At 43.7% G+C, this 12,914-nt stretch overlaps 1 protein-coding gene and 1 non-coding gene across 2 annotated transcripts in view; one reads left to right on the forward strand and one right to left on the reverse strand.

Moving 5' to 3' along the window:
* Positions 1-1,895: 1,895 nt before the first annotated feature.
* Positions 1,896-12,914, reverse strand: part of Sulf1 (Extracellular sulfatase Sulf1) — a 30,526-nt gene continuing 19,507 nt past the window's right edge. The window contains exons 3-10 of the mRNA XM_017071011.4: positions 5,573-6,446; positions 5,182-5,508; positions 4,473-5,124; positions 3,558-4,417; positions 3,185-3,495; positions 2,892-3,089; positions 2,724-2,826; positions 1,896-2,659 (exon numbers count right to left, since the gene is read on the reverse strand). Coding sequence (XP_016926500.4) covers positions 2,548-2,659; positions 2,724-2,826; positions 2,892-3,089; positions 3,185-3,495; positions 3,558-4,417; positions 4,473-5,124; positions 5,182-5,508; positions 5,573-6,333 — 3,324 coding nt within the window. The 5' untranslated portion in view covers positions 6,334-6,446 and the 3' untranslated portion in view covers positions 1,896-2,547. The remainder of the gene's footprint in view (positions 2,660-2,723; positions 2,827-2,891; positions 3,090-3,184; positions 3,496-3,557; positions 4,418-4,472; positions 5,125-5,181; positions 5,509-5,572; positions 6,447-12,914) is intronic.
* TRNAF-GAA (transfer RNA phenylalanine (anticodon GAA)) lies at positions 12,609-12,681 on the forward strand. The gene has a single exon. It is a non-coding gene; the product is annotated as a tRNA-Phe (tRNA).

Raw genomic sequence — 12,914 nt, forward strand, 5'->3', positions numbered from 1 at the left:
CACCGTTATTGGTCGTTAATTATGGTCATTATTATTATGTTAGGGGATTGTTATACTTATTAAGAGGTTCAATCTGAAGAGGGTCTATTTTGGATTCCAAATATCTTTATTTGGTCGCACCCTTCTAAATGAGGGTATCAGGCGAATTTTGGTATGACTGTTATCTGCTTTTTTTATGAGGCATCTGCTATGCACGACACCCATAAACACATAACTTTGTCTGAAACCAATTTAATTGTATGCGAAAAAATACTTTAAAATTTGTTGTCAAGTATATAAATCATATATGATTTACTTTTGATTTTTGTTGTTGTTAATTGTAAAGACTAACAAAGGAGACATACACAATGTTAAAAGTTTTGAAGCTAATTGTTTTCGAGTTAGTCAACATGTCTCAAAATATTAAAACGTGTTTCATAAGAACACAATCTCAACAGCGTAAACAAAAATGTTTTTGCGGTTATCAAGTTGAAAAATGGCATTCTATTAATAAAATAATGGAATATAGTTAATATATATCTAACAGCTATACTAATATAGTATCTTATCAAGCTCACAAGATTCCGAACGAGCTGTTTAAAGTTAAAACGTGTTGCAACCATATTTCTGGCGTTTTAAACTGGATTGAGTTCTAAAGTTTGATTGCTTTCACGAATATTTTAAAACCCCTCCATAAAGCGAAATACGTGCCTCGGCATAAAGTTCCACCATCAGATTTCAGGCAGGCCCCGATTCGGGGCGCAATTCTCGGCATTGTGAAATTTCAGCACGATATCTCAACAGCAGTTGGCGAATCGTAAAGTGGTCTGGACTGGTGGACGAGGCCTTGTTGCCTGGTTGCCAGGTCTGAACTGTGTTCATCATGTGATCGGGCTGTGTTTGTCGCATAGCCCCCAATAAATACATTTTCAAGCTGATAGCTTCATTGGTTGCGTAAAATTTTAACACGATATCTCCACGAAACGCGTAGACCGGTTTCGAATTGGCCCCGCTGCTCTTTCCCAGCGGACCGCTATCTCTCTGCGTTTATTGATACCTCAGATAAGCGCTTGCTCTCCGCTCGGTCCAAACTGGCAGCCACCCCATCATCAGGCCCCCCCACCGATCCCCAGATTCCCGGGTTGCAGCGGAAATTAGCGCTTCAAGTGTCAAGTGCGAATTCGCCAGGGGGTAAACATACCTGACAGTCGATGAAAACATCTCCGTGGGTTAATTAGCGCCCTAGGGTGATCTTATTTAAATCGGCTGTTACAGATGATGCTGATGACACTGGAACTAAGAGACCCCAAACCCCACCCAGCTGTTTCCAACGGAACTCACCTTATCGGGGGCCCCACGCTCTCTGCGCTATACGTCCCGAGATGTTATCAAGACTATCTCAGCGAAGTGTACACACCTTAAAGTGTTGCTAAATCGTAGGGACAAAGGCTTAACGACAAACGGAACAGGTAATCTCTAATATTCTTGCCTGATAATTAGTATTATCATTTGAACTCACGCTCTTGAACCAAATTAAACGAAGGAGTGCTTGCAGTAAGTCATATAAAACAGTGGTATGCGATAGCCCAAACAAAAGATGTGGACATACATATATAGAATTTTCATGTTAGGATTGGGGTTCTAATAACCGGTAGTGAGTAAACGTAATTTCAGATTTTCGGATTTTATGAGTTAACTCAGTACTATTAGTAGTAGTGAAATAAATATGCCAAATTTTTATGAATGCTTACAATTGAAAAAAAAATATTGTTTGAAACAGTTGTCGAAAAATTCTTTCGGAACTTTTTGTAAAAATCTATACTCTTTACAAGTATGAATAAAGATCAGCACAGCCTAAAAGTATGCTCATAATTTTTCCAATGCAATTTTAAGTCAAATTGGTAAGAGTTTTCGAATATTCGTGATAAAAGTTTATTATTCGCAATTTTATTTAATGCTTGTTTTAAATAATTGATTTTACATATTAATTTTGAGTTAATTTTATGACATTAATAACGTGGCAGATACAATATACATATTTGTTCGTTTTCAAGCGGGGCTGCTACATAACGTCTTTGGGAATTTCGGGTGGGGCACTTAACAATTAAAACGTATCTAGTTCGTCATAAATATGGTTTTAGTTCTCTAATACACATTAACATTGTTCCTTTAGCATTGGCCAATAAATACAATTTCATTTGGATTCGCTAGAATTAATAAAACTCTTTGCTACGTGTACTCAACTAATTTAACGTTTAACCAATTCGCTAAATAATTTATTTAGTTTACGTAGAATTTCGGTACTAAATTTATGTACAAATTAGGTGGCCTAAGAGCTAACTCAAGTGTTCAGCTCTAACTATAAATATTGCAAGCCAAATGTAGCAAGGACTGGACTAAACACAGTTCGATTAAACAGATCTAAACATAAGTAGATAGATTAAAACACAGTCTTATTTATGTATGAAGAAATCCAATGGGGCGAACCAAAGAGCAGGGGCAGGCAAGCAAGGTACAAAAGGTACGCATAGGATATGTGTGGTGTGGTCACTCCATCCAGATTTATCCTTAGGCCACGGCAGGGGTCCCAGGATGCAGGGTCAAGAATCTGGGGGACTGCTGAAGGGGCTGCTGCTTCCAGGGACGCCGCTTGATGTGCGACTGTTGCGAACCAGTCAATCTGGAAAAGTTTAAGGAAGAAGTTAGGCTCTTAGTTCTTTTAACTTTGAACAACATCACTTAACCTGTTGTATTTGGACAGCTTTCGCCGCTTCATCGGAGGCAGTCCGTCCATGTCCAGTCGTGGGCCCACAAATCCAAAGTTGCCCATGGATCCCGCCAGGGGAGCTGAAACGATGGGAGGAACAGGAAATAACTAGAGCTTAACCAACTTAACAAGTTAAGAACCTTACAATGCTTTCGCTTGTTGTTGCGTTGCACTTGATTGATGGGCAGCAGTGGAGCACTGGTTCCGCTCTCCAGGTGGGACTGGTGTCGCCGGATGCTGCAGCTGCGTCCGCGACAGCCCTTCAACTGCTGCAGTGCATCGTGCATGTGGGATCTCTCTCCAGGCGTTAGACTAGCTGCGCGATTGGTCGTCTCAAAGTGATCTACAAGGGAAATAAATAAGATACATCAGAAAAAATATTTATTAAAGTCCTTAATGTTAAATCGAACCTGAAGTATAGAATTATTTAAATCTTACCTATGGTCAAGTTATAGAAGGTGATCAGGCCCGTGGTAAACTCGCAGTACAGATAGTTGTGGGTGCCATTGATGGTCCTTAGGCAGGAGTAGGTATTGTTATTGGCGTTCATGCAGAAGCAGAAAGGACTATCATTCCACATGGGAGCAGTACGCCAATGCTGATTGTCGTGTGAGAAGCAGTTCATCTTCTCGGATAGACACTCCTTCTCCAGTCGAGCCTTCTTGATGCGCTTTCGCTCCTTCTTGCGCTGCCGCTCTTCTTTCAGCTTCCTCCGCGCCTCGCGAGCCATTTCCTTGGAGTCCGCATGGCTGGATAGGAACAGAGGTCAGAGGTTAGAGAGGCTCATGCCTTGTCCACTGATCCCACTTACCTCTCCCCCACATCGGGTTCACAATAGCACTCGGCTCGAGGAGAAAACCTGTGCGACTGAGGCTGCTCCACAGAATCGAACACGTTGGCATTCCCATATCCTCGGAATACTTCCTTTTGGCCAACGACATTTGACCTTGGTGTGCTGTTCGTATCGGTGAAGTAGCTCATGTTGAACTCTGGACCGGCTCCACCGTCCAGCAAATTAGGATCATTGCGCCGTCGGTTATCGTTTCTTCGGCCAGCCGCCAATGCCAGCTTATTGCTCTCCCTCAGCTGCTTTTTCATCTCCTTCAGCTTGCCAATCTTGTCCTTCAAGAGCTTGATCAGCATATCGATCTGGTTACGGGAGGTACGCCACGTTTTCTCGTCGTCGTAGATCACATTGGAGCAGTTCACTTTGCCCGTGGTCGCATCCACAAAGCAGCGATGACCGCCGGACTTTGAATACTTTTCGCCTCGCTCAAAGGAATTGCCACTGGAGTTGGAGCTGTGCAGCTCATGCTCATTGAACTTGAGCTCCAGGATCTCCAGAGTGGCTTGTATCTGCTGAATGACCTGGGCAATCGTCTCGTTGCTACTTCCGGTTAAATCCCGCTTACTGCGATGCAGTTCTGACATATGATCGACAGCCTGATTGAGATCCAGTAGCTCCTCCATCTCGTCTGGTAGCTCCGTGTGGAACACCTCCCTCTTGTTTCTTCGCCGAACATGGCCATGATGAGTGCGCTTGTTCACGCGATGTAATCCAGCGGATGGAGCTCGAATCTTGGTGTAGACGACTCCATCGGGGGTAAAGCAGGCGCAGTTCCGTTGATACTGCTTTCGGGGCATTATGGCCAACTGATGTTCCAACTGGAGCTGAAATAATATAGGTAATTTATTAAATATTTCAGTAGTGTTGATTATCACTTACATGGAACTTGCACTTGTGCTTGCGCCAACGTCCCTCCTCATTAACGCACTTCCATTTCTGGCCAGGCAGGCAGTTTTTAAGCAACGCCGGATCGGAGCACTCCGAGTTGAGGCGCATCATCTTTGTGATGTAGGGTGCCAGGGGAAGATCGTTGTCCTGGTCCACCAGCTCCTCGTCACCCTCCTCCAGGGCAGCATCCTCGAGATCATCGTCTTCCAGGGCAGCTGCCGAACTGTCCATGGCATCATCCTCTTCGTTATCCGTATCCACTTCCTCCTCAGCATCCTCTTGATTTTGGACGGTTGAACTCATCAATGTGGCGGCAGTGCTGGTGATGCTACTCGAAATGGTGGTGGTGGTGGTGCTTTCCTCAGCTCCATCAAGGAAGTCCTCAAGCAGTGAGCTGTTCACCAGCTTCATGTTTTGCCTCTCGATTTGGAGGCGGGCCCGTGACTCGGCTATCTGCTCAGCCGTCTCCCTCCTGCCGGAACTCTCGATGAGGAAGCTATCCGGCCAGTTGTCCCGCACAGCTCGATTCCTGCTCAGCAGCAGGGGCAGTATGCTGCGCCCGTCCATGTGCTGAGGCGTTGGCACTCCACCCATGTCCAGGAAAGTGGGCGCCAGGTCCACATTCAGCACAATTTCATTGACCCTGTGGCAGCATATTTTTCATAAGTTCAAAGATCATTTCTATCATGAAGCCACTTACACCTTGGAGGCCTGAATACCCGGTCCTCGAATGAGGAACGGCACTCTCACATCAAACTCGAAGGGAAAGCTCTTTCCCTTGATAAGACCAAACTGACCCAGGTGATAGCCGTGATCCGAAGTGTACACAATATATGTGTTATCCAGTTCCCCAAGATCCTTCAGTTCGTTGTAGACCCGCTCCACGGCCACGTCGACACTTTGGAGGGTCTGCAGGCGCTTGGTCATCAGGAGATTGGTGAACCTTTTGTGCACGGGCTGCATGGGTTCTGTGACCCTCAGGATCCACTGCTTGTCCGGATTTGGAGCATGATCATACGACGGAGTGCTGTAGGTAAACATTAAATGTTAGATGAATCTGAAAGATACTTAAGGTATAAACCTATACTCACTGGTGGGTGGTCACATTAAAGAACAAATGACTGTACTGTGGAGCTGAATCCTCCGGACCGTGAGGTGCCGGGAAACTCATGGTGAGTAGGACGGGCTTTCTCTGGTTCTGCTGCTTAGAGGAACGCAGAAAGGCGATGGAGTCATTGGCTATCAGATCAGGATAATAATCCTTGGCGTAATCGAAACCATGCTTGATCTTCTGTCCATTCAGATTGATGCTGTAGTTGTAGTACTTGGAGTTCATGATCAGACCGCCCCACTCCCGCCACCCAGGCGGTATGTAGGATCCATTGTACTTATTCAGATACTTTCCAAAGTAACCAGTGCGGTAGCCGGCGTTTGAGAGATATGTGGCATAAGAGCGCGTCTCGTGGGTGGCCTGCCACTGGGGACTGGAGCAGTTGTCGTTGTTGGTGAATACCATGTGGTTGTGCACATACATCCCGGTGAGCAGCGAGGATCTCGCCGGACAGCACATGGGTGTGGTGGTGTAGGCATGGCGAAATTCAGCTCCACCATCTCGAAGGAGCCGCAAGGTGCGCGGCATGAAGTTCAGGGAGCCAAGTTCCACATCCTGGTCATCTGTAAGGATGAGTATTATATTTGGTCGTCGCTCGCGGGCCGAGTTGGAGTCCCGAGAGAATCTCTTGGCCGAGTGCTGGTTGCGTCTGTGGGAATGCTCCTTGCTGAACACGTGGAGCACAAAGAGGAGGAGTAACAGGCCGCTAATGGCCAGGCGTAGGCTGGAGAGCTGCTTCATCGTTTTGGGTTAAGCAGAAGTCAGCAGGAAATCCTGGACGCTATTTAAGCGCCTCAGCAGCCGCGCTCAAAACGCCAGCAAATCACCCAGAAACAGCTTCATCGTTTAGTGACCTGTAAAGAAGATGATGGGGGATTCGTAAGATATTTTTACCGGATTTAAGATGAAGTATTTGCTTAGCCAAAAATGTGGAAATTATTTTGCTTGCCTCAGAGTTCTTCCCCTCCCCAATTTAAGCCAACTTAACCATCTTTTTTGGACCTGATTTCGGCTGCCTGTTTTGCAGCTGCTTTTTTTGCACTCTGCAGCTGCTTTGCCTGCCTCGAAATTTCATGCACCAGTTGACCTCGACGGTGCCTCGACTCGAGTGCCCTTGCCACCAAATATTTGCCAAGATTGTTTGCCCAAGAGCGGCAAAGAAGCGACAAATCAGAGCGATGCACATTTTGTCCACTTATCAGCAAACGTCGGCTACTGTCAGAACGTTCCAAACCAACCGCCCACCGCCTGGTTTCCGGTGAAGTGTATTTGCGTCCTTGCTGAAATTTATGTGCCACTTGCCGTTAAGTGAAAACTGCATTTGCAGTACCTTTTCCCTTATCCCTTAACCAGTGGTAAAGCCACGTAAATTTTCTTGTGCGGTTTATGCCTCTTTGGCATTGAGCTGCTACCAGCCCAAAATCCAAACCACCACCCACTCAACCTGCTCATCCCGCCGAAGAAGAGGAAGTTGGGTGGAAATAAAGAGCTTTACTGGGGCCGTTTAAGTGTGATTTATGCGGTTGCACTGTTATTTCCACCCAGGCAACTAGGTATCCACACTACTTTAGCCACTTCTTCAAAACTCAAACACCGTGGAAGCGCCAGTAAGTTAAGACCTTCTGCATTCGGCAGGGCACTTAACGCTTTGACTTGACCTTGATGTGTGCTAAGCGATTCGGAAACAAAAGAAAAAAAAGATCGCTTCTCAAGCGAATCACATCTTTCGAGGCTGAACTTTAAGATCTAAAGCGGGCTCTCTGCAAAAAAAAGCCGCTCTCCGCGCTTCTCAAAAAGTCAAGTTGAGGTCTCACTGCAATCTGCACTTCTTAAAAGATTGGGCACTGCTCCCTGCTCTTCACAACATAACTTTAATGTATTTTAATAATTCACCTCGCTTTTGTGACTTCTTTTCCCATTTTTCACTCAAATCCCCAGCTGCCCTGCCCAGTTTGCAATTTCTCATTTCAAGCTTAACTGTTGCACAACCGCAATAACTTCCTGCAAAAAGTTTTTGGGAGTGGAGTTCGAATTGACATGCCCAGACAAAAACCAAACTGTAGTTAAATATGCAACACAAATAAGGCCAACAAAAAGAAACGAGACGATGCAGGTTGCACCACAAATAGCTGATAGATGGAGATGCCCAACATCCGGCGCTGGATGCAAGATGAATTGGTATATAGCTGCTTGGTCGATGGATATGGACTCAATGAGCCAACTCAATGAGCCACTTGTGAGCGGCACAATAGAGAAAGCCTCCCACCATTTTGCCTTTCCCATTGCAAATGCAATATTTTGCCAGGCATTTTATTTATTTATGCTCAATTATGCTGCGTTCTTCCCTCTCCAATCGCAATCGAAATGTAGCAGAATTGCAGGGCCAACTTGAGCAGAACAGAAAAAAAAGAAGCTGAAAAGCCAACTGAAGTGCATCCATTGTGAAAGCAGCTGGAAACCCTCATCCACTTGACTGACGAAACTTCCTTGTTTCTCCAAGGCTGTTTTCGGATGGTTTGATGGCTGTATGGCTGGACCAAGCAACTCCCAGCCCCAAGCAAAGCTGGGAACAAGTTTGGGTCAAGCATGACCCAACAGCCCCGGCCCTAAAAAAGGAAACATGTTTCTTGGCAAACAGACCGGGCCGAAAGAGCCCGATTGTGGCTCTTTTTTCCTGTGCGGCATCTTCCTGTCGCCTGCTGACAGACGTCACGCATGCTCAGATGGCAACGGGATGGGGATTTGGAGGGGTTCGGAGCAGGAGCCTTTGGTCTGGACCACAGTGAACGTGTTCCCGACTTGGCAACACCAGCAAACTTGTCTCACCAAACTCAGCCGAAAGGAGCCAAGAGATTGGCGGCTTGCAGGGAGGATGAAAGCCAACACGATTTCCTGATTCATTCATGAATTTCATGACTTTGGTCTTGTGTCCTTCTTCTGTACCCCTTCGGCACCCCTTCTGCACCCCTTCTCTCGCCGATTCTTCAGATTCTCCCACTTCATCAACTCAACCTGGCAATTCCATCTTCTGCGGACTCAAATCGTGCCTGTTGCTAGGTGATCATAAAATTTTATTACTCACATTTTACATTTTTTCCTAAAGGTTACAACGTTTTCGCTTTTTGATATTTTTACAAGTCTACTATTGGTTTGTACGAAGTATCGAGTTAATTCTTGGTGTTATTCACAAGTAAAGTGAAAATCAGCATAATGATGAAGTGATTTGTAAGCTGATCCCCAATCTGCATATTATTCTACGCCAGATTTGCAAAGTTGTCTTGACTCGCGACCAGTCCGAGTGCAATAAAATTAATTAATTTTGACGTCTTGCTCCAATCAAATGGCATATCAAATAGTGCAATGTATCTTATCCAGCGGACAAAATGATTACATAGCCGGAGGAATGAAAGCCATCAGATATCTCAGCAGATAGGACGGGAAAGCCTTCAATTAAATGTGAATGTACATATGTATGTCTGGGCTAGCTAAGAGTCGAAAGTCCAGATACAGTAGTCGCAGGCTCCTTATGAATATGCAAAAAGATACTAACCCGGGCACAGATTATAAACTCCGCGTTATCAACGCTGCTTTGTCCAGTTCCTGGCAATGAATGATCGTATCGGAGCAGCGACTCATTAGCCAGCATGTCAACGAGACTCAAGTGGGCCAAAGTTGGGGACCAGGGAACAGGGAGTCCAGAGTCTGGAGATTGGATCATGGAGCCCCGGGTCTGCAAATGTGGAGCACTGGCTGCGTAGGCTGAACCCCCAGCCAAGTCCAACTTTGCGCTTAATTATGCAATTAACAAGGCAGCCAGGCGACTAGGGATTGGGTCTGACATGTGACCAGTTGATGCCTTCGCCGAGTCAATTTAACGCTTAACTAACTATTTAAAAGCTAACTCATGCTCCTCGTCTGTGGCGAGTGCAGCATGGATTGGCATGGAATGGCATGGAGCAACTCCCACTCGCTACGGAGTGCAGCATCTTTCCACTTCGATTTATGCATATTTAATGGGAACCCTCAAAAACCTAAACCATAACGCCTACACAATTTTGAAGAAGCAAAGTCGAGGAGGGGCCGACTTGTGGTAAGCCAATTTGCGTATTTGGCTCACTCAACTCGAAAAACCCCAACATGTTGTGACAGTTTTGTAATGGACTTGAAATATTTAAGCTCGTTTTAGCCTGACACTTGATAATGTTTTTTGGGGGAAAGACGATTATGAAGTGTGCATTAAGGGGAGTCACAGGAAAATCTCAAAAAGTTTATTATTCAAAAAACTTGAAGAGAGCTTCCCAAAACAGTTTGGCAAGGTTATACCATTTCAGGCAGAACATTATGATATAATAAAATAACATTGTCTCGAATGAATACAAAAGATAATGTGCGAAAAAAGAGCACAATGTGAATGACTTTGAGGCACGTTCCGAAAATCGGTCAGACGACGACAAGTGTTAGACGAGGAAGCCGAGAGAAAATAAACAAAATATATATGTATATATATACGAAAGATCCCGGCGGATCTGCGATGGGTTAGGAACGATTTGTTAATGGAAATAAAAAAGCGAATGTCGTGAGCGAGTGCTTGTAGCGGAACATATTTAAATCGTGTTCCGCCGTCGCAACAATACATTTCAATGGCAACAAATAAATCTTTCGACTCATTTTGCGTGTCTGTCTGTCATTTTGTCAGGAATTATAACAGGGAGAGTGACCAGCCAAGTGTCGAGATTCACGTTTGGCTCGATTAATGGCCCATTCCCAAGGGGGCAACGCCCTGGGAGGGGCTCCGTTTTAAAGGTTTCAATTGACTTTATCGCCGCGCCGCCTTGCCAAATGAATATTTATTCCTTTTTAATAAAGTAGCAGTCATATATGGATTTTATTTAAGCATATGTCCGCAGTTATTTTGTAATGGAATCTCTTGCAATTTGTTTTACACACATTTCAGTAATTTATTTTGCAGCTGCTGGCGAAAAGACTCGTGAAAACAAGAATTTATGCAATTAACTCAATTACAAGTTATGGTCAGAAGGCCTGAACCACTCGGTTTTCAGTGCTTCCAAATTGCCAAAGCAAAGGTTATAAGTGATTGAACAAACTGTGCCATAGCTAGTAATACTAGGAACCCAAAGTGGTTAGGAAAAATGTCCTACAATTGCTCTATTAAAGCTGTCCTCCCCACTCATAAATAATTTCGCACTCCTGTTGTTGTGGCATAAACAAATCAAATCAAATTGTGACCCACTTAGCCTTTTTCCACTGCAACACACACTGCCGGCAAAAAGTCAGCTAGCGGCAGCAAAAAGTGTCCTCAACTTCAGAGCTATGTATTTAGGCTTTTGCGAGGGGAATTCGTTGCCTGACATTTGCATATAACAGATATCTTTTGGGGGTGGCAAGGTTTTTGCCCCTAAAAGAGCTTAAATTTTCTTGGAAATCGATTTTGTAAATTTGCCTTTCTAATCGCAGGAAAAAAACCTTATCAGTTCATAAAGAAGATTACCAAAAACTATACCCTGGATCAAAACAAATAGAATATTAGCAAATTAAACAAACAATAAATGTTTCGCCGCTCCCCCTCACAAATGCTTTAATCTTCCCAGTTCTCATTGCCTTCAAGGTCTGGCCCCAAACCGAGTCGCACCGAAAATAGAAATTCTAGCGAAAATGTTAAACATTCTCTTGACATATCAGAAGAATGTTCTGTTTGTCGTCACCGCAGCTTGCTATTTTATTTGCAAATAGTGGCTGCAGAAAGGCCTCCAGGCCACGAGCCAATTCAAAGCTGATGACACACAAAACGGCGAGTAATTAAAATAATAATTAGTATTATTATTAAAAAAGAAAAAACCCGCTCACCTTGGACAGTGGTCGAAAAATACACAAAATATGAGGGCTGTGGGCAGGCGATAAATCATAACCGACATTCGGAGGGCGGGACGAGGGCGTGGGGCAAGGCTCTCGTCTGGCTCCGATTCGCTTTCGAAGAATCGGCTTTCAAGAATGTGAATCATTAAAAAAAAAAACAAGAAAGAGCCAGGATTGAAGCGAACGAAGATGAAGACGACGGCTGACTCAGTGGACTTCAACGGGGGCTCAGCTTTCAGCGCCGGGCGTCAAACGGAAGCCGCATTAGTTGCACACTCTCGAAGGCTTAAGTTATAAGGTGCTCCACCTTATATACATACTTATATCTATAGGATCAGGTTGTGTGCTTTCAGAGACACGAGTACGCTGGGAAGTGGATTTCGATTTCGACGGAATTAATCAGGTTGCAGAAGAAAAAAAGTTTGCTTGATTATTCAAAGATTCCTTTTCAGATTATTCACACAAAATGAAATTCACAAATAAATCAAGAGCACATTTCTCACTAAGTTTCTATTTACAAGGACAAATTAAATGCATACTGGAAAGCTGTATAGTTTATTGCCTTTCCACATTTTTCGTTTAAAATTTCTTCAAAGTTCAAAGAGCGCTATATAATTTCTGAAAGTTTGCCAAATACATCAACGCAAATTATTGTAACCTTGCCGTTTGTCATAATACGCCTCGTTGCCATCGTTGCGGTATTAAATCCTATTATTATACTTGTTTGGATAGCTGAACGTCACAAAAATTAAAATTAAAAAAGATTTTAAGGTAATTATTACACTCGTGTCCTGACCAACAACATTTTAGTTTTCTCGTCTCACCTATAAGAGAAACTTCCGCCATTCAAAACCGGCAGCTGCAATAAGTCTTTGCAAAATTGATGTGGAATTATCAGTCATGCAAGTGTCAACATACATTTTTGCAACTGTCAGAAATTGTGACAGGCTAAAGAGTGCAAAAAGAAATTTACAGATTTATTTTTGTGTGTCTTCATAAATGCGCTTTCAAAATAGAGGACACATTTAATCTTTACTGAGAAGGTAATGGCTGTTATGTTTTAAAAGAGGAGGAGGTTTATATATAGAGGTATATATAGAACAAACCCACGTAATCAGTAGTTGGACGCAAGGAACCCAACTGCCGAAATAGCTCAGTTGGGAGAGCGTTAGACTGAAGATCTAAAGGTCCCCGGTTCAATCCCGGGTTTCGGCAATTACTTTTTTGCACATTTTTTTTTGAGAAATTAAATAAATTATTAAATCTTTTAATTTATTTAATAAGTTGTCTTTTGAGATTACTCGTTAATTTTTATACACCCATTTAAACTCAGTATTAAAAATACAAATAAAACATAAAAATTAACTTAGCAGTTATTTTATTGTTAAAGTCTAAGGGAGTGCCCAGTATCCTTTCGTTATCCTTTTGCTGAGAATATTTAAATATTT

This window comes from Drosophila suzukii, chromosome 3, assembly GCF_043229965.1.
Source record: "Drosophila suzukii chromosome 3, CBGP_Dsuzu_IsoJpt1.0, whole genome shotgun sequence".
NCBI lineage: Eukaryota > Metazoa > Arthropoda > Insecta > Diptera > Drosophilidae > Drosophila > Drosophila suzukii.